The 17,514-nt window shown below is 49.7% G+C and overlaps 7 protein-coding genes across 7 annotated transcripts in view; 4 read left to right on the top strand and 3 right to left on the bottom strand.

Moving 5' to 3' along the window:
- Positions 1-675: 675 nt before the first annotated feature.
- Positions 676-2,068, top strand: CNBK2520 (hypothetical protein; the record flags this gene model as incomplete). Its single annotated transcript, XM_767788.1, has 4 exons — positions 676-849; positions 901-958; positions 1,030-1,958; positions 2,009-2,068. 4 exons carry the CDS (start codon positions 676-678, stop codon positions 2,066-2,068), a joined length of 1,221 nt encoding a protein of 406 aa, XP_772881.1.
- A 172-nt stretch (positions 2,069-2,240) lies between these two features.
- On the bottom strand, positions 2,241-3,443 carry CNBK2510 (hypothetical protein; the record flags this gene model as incomplete). The annotated part of the gene is made up of 3 exons (XM_767787.1): positions 2,241-2,626; positions 2,713-3,152; positions 3,196-3,443. 3 exons carry the CDS (start codon positions 3,441-3,443, stop codon positions 2,241-2,243), a joined length of 1,074 nt encoding a protein of 357 aa, XP_772880.1.
- Positions 3,444-3,645: 202 nt separating this feature from the next.
- CNBK2500 (hypothetical protein) lies at positions 3,646-6,011 on the top strand (the record flags this gene model as incomplete). The annotated part of the gene is made up of 8 exons (XM_767786.1): positions 3,646-4,661; positions 4,709-4,772; positions 4,826-5,046; positions 5,107-5,400; positions 5,449-5,568; positions 5,649-5,678; positions 5,747-5,839; positions 5,915-6,011. The coding sequence occupies 8 exons, from the start codon at positions 3,646-3,648 to the stop codon at positions 6,009-6,011; spliced, it is 1,935 nt and encodes a 644-aa protein (XP_772879.1).
- A 339-nt stretch (positions 6,012-6,350) lies between these two features.
- Positions 6,351-7,249, bottom strand: CNBK2490 (hypothetical protein; the record flags this gene model as incomplete). Its single annotated transcript, XM_767785.1, has 4 exons — positions 6,351-6,734; positions 6,833-6,984; positions 7,080-7,178; positions 7,228-7,249. The coding sequence occupies 4 exons, from the start codon at positions 7,247-7,249 to the stop codon at positions 6,351-6,353; spliced, it is 657 nt and encodes a 218-aa protein (XP_772878.1).
- A 1,147-nt stretch (positions 7,250-8,396) lies between these two features.
- On the top strand, positions 8,397-9,867 carry CNBK2480 (hypothetical protein; the record flags this gene model as incomplete). The annotated part of the gene is made up of 5 exons (XM_767784.1): positions 8,397-8,990; positions 9,049-9,295; positions 9,357-9,402; positions 9,446-9,734; positions 9,799-9,867. The coding sequence occupies 5 exons, from the start codon at positions 8,397-8,399 to the stop codon at positions 9,865-9,867; spliced, it is 1,245 nt and encodes a 414-aa protein (XP_772877.1).
- A 2,008-nt stretch (positions 9,868-11,875) lies between these two features.
- On the top strand, positions 11,876-14,143 carry CNBK2470 (hypothetical protein; the record flags this gene model as incomplete). The annotated part of the gene is made up of 10 exons (XM_767783.1): positions 11,876-12,127; positions 12,185-12,295; positions 12,352-12,570; positions 12,623-12,799; positions 12,852-13,001; positions 13,056-13,444; positions 13,497-13,548; positions 13,607-13,724; positions 13,790-13,959; positions 14,015-14,143. The coding sequence occupies 10 exons, from the start codon at positions 11,876-11,878 to the stop codon at positions 14,141-14,143; spliced, it is 1,767 nt and encodes a 588-aa protein (XP_772876.1).
- Positions 14,144-14,295: 152 nt separating this feature from the next.
- Positions 14,296-17,514, bottom strand: part of CNBK2460 (hypothetical protein) — a gene marked incomplete at both ends in the record, with an annotated part of 3,648 nt that continues 429 nt past the window's right edge. Inside the window, 5 exons of the mRNA XM_767782.1 lie at positions 14,296-15,733; positions 15,781-15,916; positions 15,974-16,163; positions 16,217-17,421; positions 17,473-17,514. The exon at positions 17,473-17,514 is cut by the window's right edge and continues 93 nt beyond it. Coding sequence (XP_772875.1) covers positions 14,296-15,733; positions 15,781-15,916; positions 15,974-16,163; positions 16,217-17,421; positions 17,473-17,514 — 3,011 coding nt within the window. The remainder of the gene's footprint in view (positions 15,734-15,780; positions 15,917-15,973; positions 16,164-16,216; positions 17,422-17,472) is intronic.

Below are 17,514 nucleotides of genomic sequence, written 5' to 3'. Positions count from 1 at the left end.
TAAACACATGTACAATGCCAGGTAAGGTCCACCGCAATCCTTGTGATATCGCCGCGCTAACTAGATGCAAGCCGAAGTCGTGGTCATCAGCGACGATGAATCTGACCAAGAAATCCACCTCGTCGCCTGTAAACCTATCCTCTCGCACGCTCAACCCGCCCTCGCTCCTCCCAGGTACACCCATTTCCCAAACCACAAACGTGCGAACAGATTGCTAACAATGATGGGCAGCGCGGCAATAGTGATCGACTCTGATTCGGAAGACGGGATCGACTGTGATTCGGAAGACGGGATCGAGACGGACGATGATGATGACGACGACGACGACGACGACGGGGAAAATCAAGATATCCTTGGGTTATTAAGTCAGATGGCGGATCATTCGGGTTTGCGCGCACCGACACGTACGCAGAGCACGAGCGTGCTCGAAACGTGTCGTGCGAGGACGGAGCGAGGTTCGAGCCGGACGTTTGCGGGTAGTATCTTATCCCAGGCAGGTCCCCCGTTGCGGCTTGTATCGATGGCCGAGCGCTGATTTTTGGTTTCTGTGGATATTACCAAACACTCGACTCGTGACGTCTAGGTTGATTCGCTAGACAAGACAAAGTCAAAGAAACGGGCCTCTTCAGGGGATGACAGCAGCGTACAGAAACGGTCAAAGATTGACGATACTGCATGTCTCTTTTTATATATACAAAATCTAAAATTACTGACCCATTAACTGAACCGAAACAGAACGGCTTGACAAGGGAAGAGATGGCGGCTATCAAAGCGAGTGAGAAAGAGGCGAAAGCCGCGCAAAAAGCCAAGGAAAAAGAGGCTAGACAGTTTGAACGTGATACGGCCAAAGTATGTCCCCATGCTCTTTTCCCCAAAAACCCTCTCCTTACACATATGTAGGCGGCGAAAGAAGCAGAAAGGTCGTACCAGAGAAAAGTAGCCCAGGTCAACAAGGCAAGTTTATATCTCCCACACACGAGACAAAACAGATCTAATCAACGGGGATCCAGCTCCGAACGTCAAAACAAGATGCTCTCCGTGAGATCCACCTCTACCTCTCTGCCGACATGTGCCTCCCTTCATCCCCTATCGCCGGTGCCCTCCCCGAAATCCGCCACCGGATCCAAGACTGTCAATCCGCCCTCTGTTTCCTCCCCGAACCCGATTCCCCCATCCCCGGCGCGATCCGGTTCAAGCGACACCTCCAAGCGCGATGGGACCCCGGCTCAAAACGGTTCGTCCCGCTAGACGATCCGCGATGGGTATGGGAAAAGACAGTGCTGGTGCTCATCACGGCCGAAGAGTTGGTGGACAAGATTGCAGATGGCGGGGATACGCTCGGGCAATGGGCGTCGGACGTGCGGTTGTTATTGGGTTTGGCGACGGGTGACCAGGTGGTGTTGATGATCAAGGGTCTGCAAAAGTATTATTCGAAATCGCGGTCGTTGGCCAATAAGGATTATATAAACGCCGCCCGCGCGGGTCTCGAGGGCGGGTCGGCGGCGACGGCGACAGCGACGGCGATAACCTTTCGACGCCCGACAAGGGAACAAATCGAAGCCGAGATGGTGAGACTCCAAGTGGCTGAACATTTCTTCCTCGTGCATGTCGAAAAGACGGAAGACGTCGAAGACTGGGTGTACAACATCGCGGCCGATATCGCGCTGAGACCGTACAAGCTGATCGCGAAATCGCACCTCAATTTCGCCCCGGCCGAAGGTTCCAGAAAAGCGTTACAGCCGACGGCGGTGCTCGAGCTGATGTTGCAGGAAGTACAGGGGATCACACCCTCCGCCGCGGCCGGGATCACGGAAAAGTATCCGACGTTTAGGCGGTTGATGGAGGCGTTTGAGATGGAAGAGCAGAGAGGGGGGATCGAGAGGGCGGAGATGATGTTGCAGTATTGTGAAGTGAGGAATTTGAAGAGCGGCCATGCGAGTGGCAGGAATTTGAACAAGGTGGGGGTTTTAAGATTTTGTGTTTTCTTATGACTCACTTTATCAACTAGGCACTGTCGAAACGGGTTTACAATGCGTTCCGTGGAACGGACAGTCTCTCTCTTGCCTGATCCAATTAATCCATTTCTTTTTAGCCTGTTTCTTTTTAATGGGATCCCTTGTTCTCTGATTTGTATTTATTTGTATCTACCAAAGATTTCTTTTTTGGTCATTTTGTATTACAAGAATGCATTGTATACACAAAGACACCCCTCGTCTAAAAAATACACTTCAACTTTTTTTTCAGTCCTTGGACTTTTTAGCCTTTTTCTTGGCTTTGGCGGGACTATCATCTTTATCCGTCTTTCGCTTCTTCTCCTTCTTGTTCTCCACAGCCACCACTTTGGACGCGGGTGCAGCTTCTCGCTCGACTTGCTCAACCTCCATCACCTCTCCTCTCAATTTCTTACTAGTCTTCTCGGGACCGGGGGTGTTGAACCCATACGTATGATTCCTGAATTTCATCAAGTGGGTAGGCTGGGCACGTTTGGCGGGGGTTGCGGAGGATGCTTGTTGGGCGGCTTCTCTGAGGAAATCGGGGATGGGTTCGGTGTCGGCGTCGGCGTCAGAAGAGGATTCCGCTGAAAAGTCGGGTGTGAGGATGAGATGGCGTGATATAGGCAGTGGAGCTTTAATCCCAAGGAAAAAAGAAAAAAGAAAAGGTCAGAACACCATTTCATTCTCGGTAAAACGGGGTGGAGAGACACAGACTCACCGACAAGGAGCTTGCCATGCTCCTTTACCCTCGGTACTAAAAGCCTCAATCCACCCATCTCCTCTCCACCTTCCTCCGCCAACTGGTCTACACCTTCTCCATCACCCATCCCTAAAGAATCCACCAACCCCTGGCCCTGTTCGCCGGCTTTGGAAGAAGAGGATGAGCCGGTGAAACCGGCGGTACGGAGGATATAAGACTGTGACTTGGTCTTCAAGTTGCCTGTCAATGGCTCGTCCTTTTTGGGTACAGGGATAGACAGCGCCGATAATCGGGACGGTTTGAGGTCACGGGGAGCACGGATAGCCCAGAGTTCGATACCGGGTCTGGAAGCGAGCGCGTCCCATTCGAACTCTGATTTGACAAATTCAGCGGTTATCCCGAGTTCGGTCATGCCGGCTGGAGGCTTGTACTTGCTGTAAAATAAAAAATGAAAAGAGCTTAGTATTGGGCAAGAAATTTCGTGACAAGGAATAGACCTACTCAAAGCTTCCAGCCGACGCGGTAGACTTTTTGGCAGTCTCCTTGCCCTTATTCCTCCTCGGTTCCACATTCTCCAGATCCTGATCGCTGTCTACACTCTCGCCGTCCGTACTGTCATCGCTGCCGGATCCAGAGTCGTCGTCAGAGGAGGCCGAGTCGACTTGTGATGCAATATCCGGCTTGACTGAAGGGGCGGCCCTTGATTTTGACTTTTTGGCAGAGCCCTTTGAGGTTGAGGCGGAGGCCATTTTCGTGTGGAGCGGTAGAGAGGGTGTAAGGACGGCAATGTCGGAAATCTGTTCCAAAAGTTTGCTTTTCCGAGAGTGCGGCGATGTCCGCCTGTTGTTGTTGTGGAGGTAGTAGGGCGAAAAGCGCGTCGCGTCAGACGGGAGTAGAGGGGAAAATGAAAGGACGGGATGTCTCACTTTAGCAACGATTCCCCACGCTAAGATGGCCACATCAAAAGTCAAGGCCAGGGCGGCCATGTTCGAGAAGGGCGCGCCGGGCACGGGCACCCCGCCATCGTTTAGATCGATCCCTCGCACGTCCTCTACGCCCGAGTCTCCCCCGGCGGAGCCCGCCCCCCCGCCTGCAACCGCCGGGCGCACAGAAAGGTTCTCGGATGTGCCCCTCACGGACATCGCTCCATCAGCGCCCGAGATCGCGGAGACACTAGCGGCGCGAGGCGATCCCGCGGCGACTCCCCCGGCGAAAGAGCACAGGTCCTTCTTCGCCGCCATCAGCCCCGCCATCAGCCCCGCCGATCACCCGGACACCGCCACCCTCCACGCCAGCCCAGGCTGGAAATCCACCATGTCCCACCTTCTCACCCGCTCGGCCTCCTCCACCTCGGACCCTTCCCGCGCGCCCTCCCCCCTCGCCTCCGCCTCGCCGCCAACGCTCTCCCCCTCGCCCGCTCCCGCCCTCCACCGGGTAGAATCGGCGCCCACGAGGGACAGGCGGCTCAGCAAAGACCTGTCTGTGTATGAAAGGGGCCGGGAAGGATTTGAAAAGGTGAGAAGCGAGATGGACAGCGCCGCGATGGAAATGCGGCGGGAACGGCAAAGCAGGCGGACGTCGACCTATATCAGCAGCGCAGACGCGCCCGCCATCCGCACCCCGGATACGATCCCAGAAACACCAGAAGAGGAAGAAGTCGACTGGACGTTCTGGGGCTCGGTCGTCCAGGGGTATGAACAAGTCGCTCTTGCGCGTCCAAAAGATCTGTCCAAGGCTATCCAGCAGGGTGTTCCCCCAGTCATACGCGGTGCGGTCTGGCAGCTCATGTCGTCATCAAAGTCCCTCGATTTGGAGGAGGCGTACAAGGCACTACTGAAACTGAGCTCTCCGCATGAAAAGGCGATCATGAAAGACCTGAATAGGACGTTTCCGAATCACAAGTACTTTAAAGAAGGAGGAGGTGTAGGGCAAGAAGGATTATTCATGGTCGTCAAGGCCTACAGCTTGTATGCCGTTTCCTTGTATCCCATCTTCTAGGCTGACTTGTGGACAGATACGATCAGGAAGTGGGGTATACCCAGGGCTTGGCATTCATCGTGGCCGCTCTCTTGCTCAATGTACGTCCCACCTTGTCTCCTTTTACAGTGTCCCATTAACCCTTTCTCCCCAGATGCCGGATGAAGAAGCGTTTTGCGTCCTTGTCCGTCTAATGGACTCTTACAACCTGCGCTCCCACTATACCGCCGAAATGCAAGGTCTTCAACTTCGTTTATTCCAATTCGATCGGCTGGTAGAAGAGATCTTACCTCTGCTCCATACGCATTTCGTGAGAAAGGGAGTGAAAAGTAGTATGTATGCGAGTCAGTGGTTTATGACACTGTTCAGTTACCGGCAAGTCCCTCACCTCATCTCTGTTTGGATAATCGTGTGCGCTAACAGTCAGACGATTAGGTTTCCTCTATCCCTAGTCTATCGGGTACTGGATATCGTCTTTGCGGAAGGTATCGAAGCTGTTTTCCGATTCTCGCTCGCACTGCTCAAGAAATCTGAAGAAAAATTGGTCCAGCTAGATTTCGAAGAAATATTACAGTTCCTTCAAGCTGATCTGTTTCAAGTATATCGAGCGTCTACCGAAAACGGTGATGGTGACGCTGGGGCTGGAGATGGTAAGAAGGATGGGCATGATGTAGAGGAGGAGGAATGGAAGGCGAACGAGTTTGTCAGAGATGCGTTCAAGATACGGATGTGCGTCATCTTGATTTTTCCTTTGAAGGAGACTAACAACGGCGTTAGAACCCCGTTAATGCTCGACGCCTATGCCTCGGAATGGGAGGAACGGTGTCGAGACCAGAATCGGCATGCGATAGAACTTGATCAATTGCGGAATGCGAATCGTAATTTGAGCTCTCAAGTGTGAGTCATTTTTCCGTTCAAACGTGCTGTGATTGGGACCGAAAAAGAGGCTGATAAGAGTTTGTGGAATGGGTGGATAGTAAACAACTGGAAGCTTCTTTAGCGGCCATGTCAGTTCCATATGCTCCCCCCCCCAAAATCTGAGTAGCTTGACCAGCTGATAACCCTGTGATTGTAGAAATCAAGAACATGTCGAGCTTGTCCGACGATTAGTGATGAGCAATATTGAAAAGGAAGAGATGGAAAATGAACTTGTACGATATAAAATGCTGTAAGTATCTTCTCCCAACCTTTTTTTTTTTTTTTTAAGCCTTTGACATCCCATCCTAACCCCCTCTAACCGCAGCTATGCCGAGTTGGCACATGCTCAACAAGAGGCACTTTCCGTCCATTCCCGCCTTTCGAGCTCATCCACGGCCGATACATTAAAATCGACGAAATAAACGAACAATCAAAAAGAGAAATGTGTCTTGTAACTATTAGCTTTGTGATGATTTTCTTCCTGACATACGGACTGTGCATATTTCTTTTCCCTTTTTTTTTTTCCTTTTTCTCATTCAAAAACGAATAGTAGCATTAACCCATTTCCATCTCCCTTTTCGCATCAAGCCATTCTTAAAGGCTTGTCGCATATATAGTTTCCTAGCACAATGGTCATACACATGTATCTTCACAAATCATTTCTTTTACGACTTTTCGACCGCCTTTCTACTGGCAGAATTTGAGGGTATCACTATCATCATACAACAATTCCTAAAAAGAATGAACTATGTGGTCTATTACTACATATCATAATCCTCATCCACATCCACCGCCTGCCTCACCGGCGCCGCTTCCGGTGCAACTCCAGCAGACGGCAGACCATCCACCCCGACCTCCTCCATATCCTCATCCTCCCCATCGCCATCCACCTCCCCATCCGCCTCTCCATTCGGTTTCCCATCCTCATCTCCATCCTCCCCACCATCATCATCTTCTTCTTCATCCTCACTATCCTCCCCATCCTCCCGTTCATCTTCCGTAAGAACGAGTTCTGCGTCCGGGACGATATCGAAATTCACTTCGGCAAGACGTTGGTGTGCGGGCGGTAGACGGACGAGGTCAAAAGTCTCCGGAAGGGCTGGGAGGGGATGGGAATTGAGTTCGTGTGCGAGGGTTGCGAGGTACTACATTGACATTAGCGAATGTCAATTGAACAAGTCCCCGGGAAAGAAAAAAGAAGGCCACTCCCAGAGATGGAGAATGGAAAGGGGGGGAGACGTACATCTCTCGGAGGAGCTTCAAAGAACTCGTAAAGCTTCCTCATCTTGATAGCCAGCTCCACATCCTCCTTTTCGATCCTATTCGAACTCGCACCCGTACGAGCTGCGTGGTCTGCTAAGGTCTGAGCACTTTGAAGGACATCAGCTGTATATCCTGTTACAATCAGAAAATAATATCCGCCCACAAGTAAGCCAAAAAAACGTTAGCTTTCAAATGTTAGGTTCCAAGGCAAGGTAATTTATACGCACTCCGTGAAAAGTCCAAGAGCTGATGGATGACACGCTCGTCTGCGTCTTCTATCCCTTTTGACGCAAGTATAAGAGAAATCAGTCGGCCATCACGCGGAACTGTACGCTCATTAGCATAGCTTCTCATGGTTAGTAAGCCGCAGCTTACTTGTAGGTACCGTGCGAGACATTTTGGGATAGTTTAGACGGCGGCAGACGATGGATGGGATAGACAAAAACAACAAGAATGTATAAACCGTTGCCATGCAACAAACGAAAGCGGGTATAAAGCAAAGAGCAGCTGGAGAAGAGTAAAAAAGTCTACACGTCATGACTTATGCGTCTCGCTTTGAGTTTTAGCAGAAGCTGTTGATGGTGGTCCAGTCAGCCGACAATTACTTACTTTCCCATCCTTCTTCCCTATTTATATGCATCGACAAATCTCCCACCATGGCCCCCAAACGCTCACTCAAGGGACCGTTCTACGACTCAGGCGACGACGACACAGAGGTAGAGCCCATCGGCAAGCCAACATCTTCTTTTGATCGTACGAGCAGTCAGCTCTCGGTCGAGCTCCCAGTCTTCTCATTTGCAGAACGGTCAAAGTACTCACCATGGCATCCAAAGCCTTTGGCAGCTTCTCAAGCAAACGAGCCTGCTTTGAAAATCTTTCAAGTTTCTCCCCCGCCAAGAAATAGATTTCCCACCAAGACGTATGGCACCAAACGACAGTCGAAAAGAGCAAAGCTTCCACCAGTGCCTACAGAAGAAGGTGATGATGATGATGATGACGATGTTTTCCGGGATACCAACTATGATGAGCTTTTGGCTGGTTCGGAATTTTCAGGAGGTGAAGGCCCCTTGCCTGCGAAGAGAAGGAAGAACTCAAAAGGGAAGCAAAAGGAGGTCGCGACATTAAGCGGCGAAAGTGAGAATGGTACACCTCGTGCATCAGTAACAAGGATGCGGACCAGAACGTCTGGAAAGAACGAGAATCTGAAGAAGAAGATGCCGACACCTCGCATACCCTCTTCTACTTCCAAGCCTCGCAGACATCAAGAGACTAACGAGAGAGAAGGCGGATTAGTGTCCCGTCTACGCAAACCTATCGAAACCCCCGCAAAACGGACACTTTGCAAATTACAACAAAAACGAGCCGGTATCCCAACAACTTTTCAATCTCAAGGCACCGACTCTGATTCAGGTTTTGTGGTCAAAGATCCTGAAGATCCGGTCGATCCTCCGCCTTCCCCACCTAAACGACGGCGCTCGAGCGGTCACAAAAAGCGCAACAGCAAACAAGGAAATCATCCCGATCCAGATGATTCATCCTCCCATATGGCGGAAACGTCGGATGAAGATATGGTAGAAGCGATCAAGCTTGACGATCCTGAGCGGTTTAAAGCGACATCGAGATTACGGCATACAAGACTAGAAACTGCCCAGCAGAGGAGGATCAGGAAGTTGAGAAATAAGAGGCTGGGGATCAAAGATGATTCGTCTGGATCTGGGGGCGAAGAGAGCGCTTGGGAGGATGATGGTGAGGATGAGCCAATTTATGTGAGCTCTGGTGACAACAACGATGACTACGACAGTGTCCAAGAAGACGATGTTGCAGAAGAGGACATCAGCAATTTCATTGTCGATGATGGCAGTCAACCTTTGGCTGAAGATCTCCTCCCTCCCGAATTCTCACGCAACGCTCTTCAATCTACCGAGTACAAATTCCGAGTGGTTTTCCATTACTTTCTTCTTCTTGCTATGAAAGGTGCTAAACGTGTCTTACCTCTTGATAAGAAGACGCGGGGGTATTTTGGGCCTCCCTTGGCGGACTTGAGAAGACGGATGAAGGACTATCAAAATAATCGGGTTCGAAGCCAGGTGTGGAGCAGAGAGCTGGTTCAGATACTAGAGAAATATCCTTGTCTCCGAGTAAGTTGATCTCCATCTGGCTTCCCTTTTTGCGACGTGTCTGAATTTTCACCTCAAGACAGAATACACAGGTGCTGAGATGGGTTGTGACGCGTGCAACATAAGCGGGAGGATCGGCACAATTACAGTTACCATCGGAGGCGAACCATACGATAAAGAGACCTTTCAAACCCTCCGGGATATGGATGATGAAAGAAAGGATGAAGGCAGCGATATCATTTCAGTCTCTTCGGAAGGGAAGGACCCTTCGGACGCCGATGAAGATGTGTCTGCGCCTCCGATAGTACATTCCAAACTAGTCATGGGTGTGTCTCCAACTCAAGGCCCTAGTGATCGGGGACGTGAAACTGACATGCAACAGGCAAGATATGCAAAGCCCGAACACAAGCATATCATCAGCTTTTTCACTGGGGTAAGTCCTCACCTTCGCACCTACCTACCTGGTCTTCTGATAGCGCATCGCCAGAGTACACGCTGTATCATCGCATCCGACGATACTACAAGAACCTCCTTAGAGCAGCCGGCGATATACCTCCCGTCACTTCTGGATCTGAAATAGAGCAATCCGAAGAAGAACCCGACCAGGCGAAGAGTAATGCAGGATCTAGACGCAAGTCACAACGGAATGAGCGAGAAGCAGAGAGAAGGGTAAAATCGCTCAGGCAGCAAGGTCTGCCAGATGATCTTGAAGAGTTGGATGATGTTATGGAATGGATGGAAGAAAAAGCTAATTATGTGACGGAAGTAAGTGATTTCACAATGCGGTAATGGCTCTGGGAGGAATCAGGAGCTGATAAAAGATCATCAGGAATTTGAATGGATGGAGCAGCTTGTTGAAAATGCCGAGCGCCTTGATAGGGAAAAGGCAACGGATTGATAGCTACGTCTTTGATCTCTAATATCTCCTTTTTGAATCATGATTGTATTGTTATAAATTGTATTTGTTAGGCGTTGTCTTGTATGTACGTTTTCGGCTTGGCTTTAGTGTAATGCACAGTTGTCAAGATTTCGTCACACAACTCGCAGCTTTTCCCGATTGGTTCTTGTTCATTCACCTTTATTAAACTGTAAGGAGTGGAGAGGAGAAAAAGTTTAGCAGAAGGAAAGAAGAAGACGAGAGGAGAAGAGAAGAGAAAGAGGAGAGGAAGAGAGAAGGGGAATAAGGAGCCGGATCAGAAGGGGCCCGCGGGAAATTGGAGACGGAGGAGAGAGGAAAAGGGTGCTCGAGGGACGAGAAAGATTGGTCAGATGTGTAGCGGTATATACCCCTGTCCTCGGAGAGGCCGGAAAGTACCTGATGTTACTTTGTTTGTTTTAACCACGGTTTAGTCCAGTCGGGGAACTTAGAGGTTCGTAAGCTAGCGAAGTCTGCCAAGGTTTCGGGAGTGGTCTTCTTGGAAAGGCAGTCAAAGAAGGAAGAATGGTATGAAGGTTATCTTTCATTTCGTCTATCCGAAGAGCTGTTTATATATCTTTTCCTTAGTTGTACAGCTAACCAATTTCGCTTCCCCCTCGAGCACCCTTTTCCTCTTCTTCCTTCCGTCTCCGATCCTCTGAGGGCCTCTTCTGCTCCGCTCTCCTCGCTCTTTTTCTCTTCCTCTCTTCTCCCTCCTCTTCTCTCCGGCTAATCTTTACCACCCCAGTTTCTCCGTTCTTTCCGTCTCTCGTCTTCCTCTCTTCTTCTATTAATCCTCTTCTCTTCTCCGTTCCTTACAAAATGACACTTAGGAAAAGATATATAAAGAGCTCTTCGCGTAGACGAAATGAAAGACAACCTTCACATCTTTCTTCCTTCTTTGACTGCCTTTCTAAGAAAACCAGTCTCGAAACCATCACAGACTTCGCTAGCTTACGAACCTCTAAGTTCCCCGACTGGACTAAACCGTGGTTAAAACAATCGTAGTAACATCAGGTACTTTCCGGCCTCTCCGAGGACAGTGGTACCGTTACATAAAGCCAATATCCACCCAATGCTGCTGCCCTGTTTGACACTCACGTTCAGGGTCACACCATCCACATACGCCTCCATCAAGGCAGCAGAGTCGCTCTGAGAAGCATCGGGGCAGTACAAGTACAGCTTATTGCATAAGTCCTGCCCACTCTCCGTCGTATTGGCTACTAGGTAGAACAAGAAGAAGAACATTCCAAAAGTTGTTCGAATCTACACTAGTCAGGTTACTCTGTAAGCCTAAAAAAAACACCAAGCTGTCCATTAGAAGAGCAGTGATAGAACAAAGGGCAAGGACTGCGCTTAGAGTAAATAAACCGGACGAGAGCATTGCTATGGTATTGGAGATATGATGGTTTGGTTTATTTATTTGGCTTTGTGAGTGAAGGCATCTTCTTGCCCAACACTACTATGCACTATATATACTTGGTAGAGAGAAATTCGGATTATGGAAGAGTACATCCAACATCAGTTGATACGCATCTTTTTACCAACATATTGAGAGGTTTGATGCCAACTCCTTAGCGCATGACTATCATTTGTTAAACGTGGTGTCCAAAAGTCCGTCGTCACTACTGTCAGTCGCACGGCCTCAAGACAGCAGTCACAAATACAACACTAGGCAGGAATGTATGCTACCAAGGGGTGGCGATCCCGGTAATGAACAGAGGAGGACAATATGACGGATCTTTGGACTGGAACAAGAAAAAGAAGAAGAGAGCATCAAGGGACAGGTAGCCTACGTAGGCGGAGGGTGGTCATTTATTACCCCATTAGCTCTTGCTTCAGGAACGATCAACCATTGAAACCAAAGTCTCCAATGTCAATCGAATATGATGACGTCGGCAAATTCTATGTTTTCGTTCGATCTTTTCCGGTTGCCCTCTGTTCGTTGATGACCATAAAGTGTTAAGGTGTGCATTTCGGCCAAAACACTATGACTAGACCTCTCAGACCATTGCTCAAAGTCCTGAGCCCCAGACTGGGCATTCGACACTACCATTCTCACCACTCTTCCCCTCAAACTACCAACGTCTCTTCAGAAATACCGAAAAGCGCCCGACTCCGATTTGCGCCGTCTCCTACTGGCCATCTGCATCTTGGTGGTCTACGAACGGCTTTGTTCAACCACATACTAGCGAGGAAATGGAAAGGAAAATGGCTGTTGAGGATTGAGGATACCGATAGGGTCAGTAGGTGTGACCAGATAACGATTGTGGATATGAGCTCACCACCACGCACATAGTCGAGATATACTGAGGGAGCCGTGGATAGCTTGAGAAACGCCTTGGAATGGGCAGGGCTTGAGTATGATGAGGGTGTGGGTGTTGGAGGATCTTACGGACCTTATACCCAAGTGAGTCCATGCTCGGGCTGAATGTTATTTGGATTTTTGTTCTAATTAATATCCAGTCTGAGAGGATCGACATCTACCAACACTACACCAAAGAACTCCTTTCTCGGGACGAAGCTTACGAATGCTTCTGCTCGCCCACCGAGCTGGAGGCTATCAAGTTATCATTAGCACAACAAGGATTCAAGCACAGTTATGATGGACGATGTCGGCATTTGACAGAGGAGGACGTGGCTAGGCGAAAGCGTGCGGGGCAGAAGTTTGTGGTTCGGTACAAGGTAAGTATCAAAATGATTGAAAGCCTACGGTTCTGCTAATGCATATGACCAGAATGCTCCCGGAGAGCTCGACTTACCTCCTGACATGATATTTGGTACTCACCAGCCCACAGCCGTGATTGGCCCGGACGACTTTGTCCTGCTCAAATCAGACGGTTGGCCAACTTATCATTTGGCAAGCGTGGTCGATGACCATCTCATGGAGATCACACATGTTCTTCGAGGGGAAGTATGTAGAAGATTTATCAAATCATCCTAGCTTTGCTGACTATTAAAATTAGGAATGGCTCCCTTCCATACCAAAGCATCATAAGCTTTACAGAGCATTCGGGTGGACGCCCCCTCAATTTGCGCATCTTCCTTTACTGTGTAACCCTGATGGAACAAAGTTGAGTAAGCGACGTGGTAACACCTTTGTACAGCATTACCAGGTAAGCTCCTCGATTCTTTTTCTCCATGAGGTTTTTCCTGACGTGAGAATGCAGAAACAAGGGTACGAGCCCGAGGCACTCCTCAATTTCCTCGCTTTAATGGGCTGGGATTATCACGCCGCTATCACATCTTCATCCCCTGAAACCACCCTCGATCCTCACATCCGAACCGACGGTCACTCTTTGTACGAACTCTTCACCCTCCCTCAACTCATCGCCGCGTTTGACCCTACCCATATCAACCACCGTAAAGCTGCTGTTAATCAGGGCAAGTTGGATTTCTTGAATAAAATGACTTTGAGGAGAAAGGCTGGACGGTTGGGAGAAGATGGGGTGATGGTTGAAGCGGGGAAGGTCTTTACGGGACAAGAGGAGGAAGAAAGGCAGAAGTTGGTGGAAAGGTTCCAGGTTTCATTGAGGGAAGAGAAAGTCCTCCAGGGATGGTGCGTGTTGACATTTTTGACATTTTACCTACAAGCTAACGTCGTGCTGCAGTGAGTTAGTAAACGACCTTGATTTTGTTGGGAAAGTGTTCGATGCCGAGCTTGTAAGTGATACTGGCGCATCATGGCAGTCCACTCGCTCACTCGTCGCCCTCACGGTAGCCACGAACCACGCGTCTCTGTGAGATGCCCATACACTCGATCTTCTACTTCCTTCCTCCAACGTACACATGCCAAGAATCCAAATCTATCCTCAAGGACCTCAATTTTCGTCTCTACTGTACGTCAATTTTCATTCTTTCTCATTTATCCACAAAGATTACTGATGAATTCTGTGGTAAATAGGCCAATATACACATCTCTTTGCCGATGCCCTCCAAACTCGTGCAGAATCAGCCGAGTCTGTGGACGAAGCCCTGGTGTGGGATGTCATTCACGAGGTGGTGGAGGCTTCAGGTGTGACGAAGAAGAGCCAGTTCCTAATTCCTATCAGACATGCTTTGACAGAGAGAAAGGTACGTTCATCAGCGGTCAAATGCAATTGCAGAAGCTGATAGCGGATTACAACAGAAAGGACCCAGTATCCCCGAGTTGGTCACCGTTTTGGGTCTCGATGAGAGCTTGTCAAGATTACGAAGAGGAGAAGAGTTCGTCAGGGAACAGGATCTTGCCCGTAGGAAGGCCGCGGAGGCCGAGTAAAAAATCTAGCACATTGAATACATCAATCATCTTCTATTATGAAACCATTCGTGTGCATAAGTGTGTCATGTGTCTCATAAAGATTGCGTATAAACCATAAAAAACTGTATTAAACGAACCATCGTAAGGAAAGCCAAAAGATAAAACCCCTTTTACTCGTTCTGTCCAAGCTTCATCAACGCCTTCAAACTCTTTGCAACCCCAAAACTCGCACTAGCGATCTGCTGTCTCACACCTTTTTCAAATCCCCCTTGCTGACCGGACCCCTGACCTTGCTTGCCCAATTCTTGCGCCTCACTCAATTTGTTAGTATTGTTCACCAGCTCTCTGAGTAGCCCATCACCCTGAGCTCTGAGCGAACTCGGCAGGGCGTTGGTCGAAACAGCAACGATTGACGAGGCAATGGCGATGACTTCTGAGAGATGTTCGTTAAGCACAGAAGGTGAACCGTTCGTACGGATGGAAGCGAGGAGATTCTGGATCGAGTTGACTAAGGCCGATGATTGACCATTAAGGTAGGGTCTGAGATCTTCCCATTCACGCCCATCATCCTCCGCTTCATCCTGCTTCAGCTCGACGGCATTGAATGGCTGAGCCGATCCCAAAGCAGTCATCGGTCCGCCACTGCTACTCGCCGACCCTGTCGACCCAAGACTCTCCCTTTCATTTGACCCCGATCCAGATTCTTCCCGCACGTGGTTCATTGTCCTCAACCCTCTCGGCTCAACATGAGCCGCAAGTGAACGCTCATTAATAAGTGTTGATTTGCGTTCGAGATCGAAAGAGTCGGATCGGGCTGTAGATGTAGACTGGAAGGAGTTGATCCTCGTATTAGTAGGTCGCGAAGTTGCTGCTGGAGCGGTAGCTGATGAAGGTGCAGAAGCAAGGGATGGGTCTGAAATGGTTGAAGAAGATACTTGGGGCATGGGAGCAGATGAAGGAGTCACTGCTAGAGGTAAAGTAGACGTGACTGAAGGGGAGCGGTAAGATGAAGGAGGGGCAACACCGCTGAGTTTGGCATGCGCCACTTCCGTGGGGGTTGCCGTTCTTGCGCCATCATATCTCAAATCGTTGGAAGAATCTGAACGAGATGGAGCTTGAGCACTGGAAGTCCTTTCCGTTGGTGGTCTACTGGCCATAGCTGGAGGACTCCTCGAGTCGGGTGTTTCTGTTCTGCTCTCAGGTCGATAATTGTTGTCCCAAGCTTCATTCGCCCTCTCCCTTTCCCTGTCTCTATCTCTGTTGACCATATCCCTAATACTCAATCGACTGCTGCTTCTCTTCAAATCATTCTTATCACTCCTCTTTATTTTGAGCAGTTTGATAATCTCGACGACATTGGCGCTGAGATGGCCGGCCGCAGCGTCAAGAAGAGAGACAGGAGAAAGGCCAGAGGCCATGGCGTGGTTTCGAGCGGATTGCATGAGATTGTTGAGACGGCTGGTGGATTCGTGTTTGAGGGATTCAAGACGAGATACGTCAACGTCGCGGTTGGGATGAGCTTCAAAGGACTTGACATCTTCACCGATGGAGGTGATGGCTTCGACGATCGCCTTCATGGCGGGAAGGACACCAGACGGGGTTGACGATCTTCGATACGATGAGCACGTTAACCTTGCAATTTACCTTAAACATACCTAGCAGCTGATAAAAGTCCATCGATAGAGCTCTGGAAGGCCGAAACATTGACGTCCATGATATTTCCATCTGGCGAAGCTGGGAGGTGATCGTCCGTCATAGGTTTCGAGAACGTTGCAAACATTGTAGACGTAGCTATTTATTGCTTATTAGTTCTATACAACTGCAAAGCCAACATTCAACTAGACTCACCCTTGAGGTTTCGCAGCTCGATCCTCACAGCGTCATATTTGCGTCTATAATCTGAGACTCTAGCTTCCATCTCGCTCATACGAACAGCATCTTGTTCTCTCTCAGTCATGAGCTCCTCGTTTCGTACAGAAAGAGAATTAAGCTCGTCCACGAGCGATTGCAACTCTTGTTTCATATCCTCCATTGCCTGCTGCACATATATATGTCAGCTTGATGACAAAGACACAAGCACTTTATACTTACCCCGCCTGGACCGCCTTTCTGCAATTCCTCCTCCAAAGCGGCCTTTTCATCCTCTAACCGCCTACACTCATTCTCCAGCTGCTCACAGCGTTCTCTCCACTGGCTTACCTCTTGATCAGCATCCGCATGAGCCTCATCCGCGCGTTGCCGGGCACTTTCCATCTGATCCCTCGCAAGGTCTAGCTCGTGTTGAAGAGCTCGAAGTGATGAAGCATGGGTCACAGCCTGCTCCTTGAGCGTCCTCACTTCCTCTTCCCATTCCATCCTCAAATCCTTTTCCTGTGCCTCAGCTCTTCTTGCTTCGTCGCGCTCCTTCTCCGCATTCAACAACTTCCTGTCCAGTCCCGATATTCTAAATTCGTATTCTGATCTCAGTCTCTTCTCCCGCTCTTCGTCCAGCGAAGCCTTATCATCCAAATTCCTGTACTCTCTCCTTTCTGGCGATCTCATGTCTAGCTGGGACTTTTCCGTTTGTGGCGTACTTCTTGAACGATCCCCCCCTAGGGAAAAGTTCATATTATACGACGCCCGACTATCCCGACCGTTAACCAGACTTTGTTCACCACCGCGAGACGCCGTGTTTTGTCGCAACACATCTACCGTACTGTCCCGTGCGTACGGTACTTCGATCTCTTCCTCCCTCAGCCGACTCTTACTTGGCACAATCACATCGTTTGTCGCGGCCATATGATTGGCTTGTGGCCGTCTTTCGAGACCGTCGTCCAAGAATTCCTCTTCGGGACCACGTTGAGCTTGCCGTATAGGATCATTCGACGGGCGTGAACGATGTGTGCTGCTGGACATTTGGCGAGAACTTTGGCGTTGATGAAGGGAATTGCTGGACTCGTCGCGAGACATTTGGCGAGAACCTTGGCGTTGATGGAGAGAACTGCTGGATGCATCGCGAGACATATATGCTTGAAGCGGAGTGGGAGAGGCGCGGTCGTGGGTGGAGAAGGAAAAGGATTGTTGAGATATACTTTGAGATATGGAGGGGCGAGGGCCAGGAGCGGGGGGAGGTTCATCGTACTTGCGAGTCTCGGCTTCCTGGGCATCCTCACGGTCAAAATCGGGGAAACGCCGCCGCAGCTCGTAAAAGACATCACTGGCGAGGTCTTTGAACCTATTATTAGGGAGCGTCGCGAGTTTTTGCCTGGCCTGGTTTCTTTTGGGATGGAAATCTTCGCGTACAGGCAAAAAAGGGGCTGAATGTACATTATAAGCAAATGAATGCTGCGCAGCTCTCGTCGACGCACCTATTTCACCTTCTCCCTTCTCTGCGGCTAATCGTCGCATGA

Source organism: Cryptococcus neoformans, chromosome 11 (assembly GCF_000149385.1).
Source record: "Cryptococcus neoformans var. neoformans B-3501A chromosome 11, whole genome shotgun sequence".
In the NCBI taxonomy this organism is placed as follows: domain Eukaryota; kingdom Fungi; phylum Basidiomycota; class Tremellomycetes; order Tremellales; family Cryptococcaceae; genus Cryptococcus; species Cryptococcus deneoformans.
Note: the sequence above shows the minus strand (reverse complement) of the source record. Positions and strands in the feature narration are given on the sequence as shown.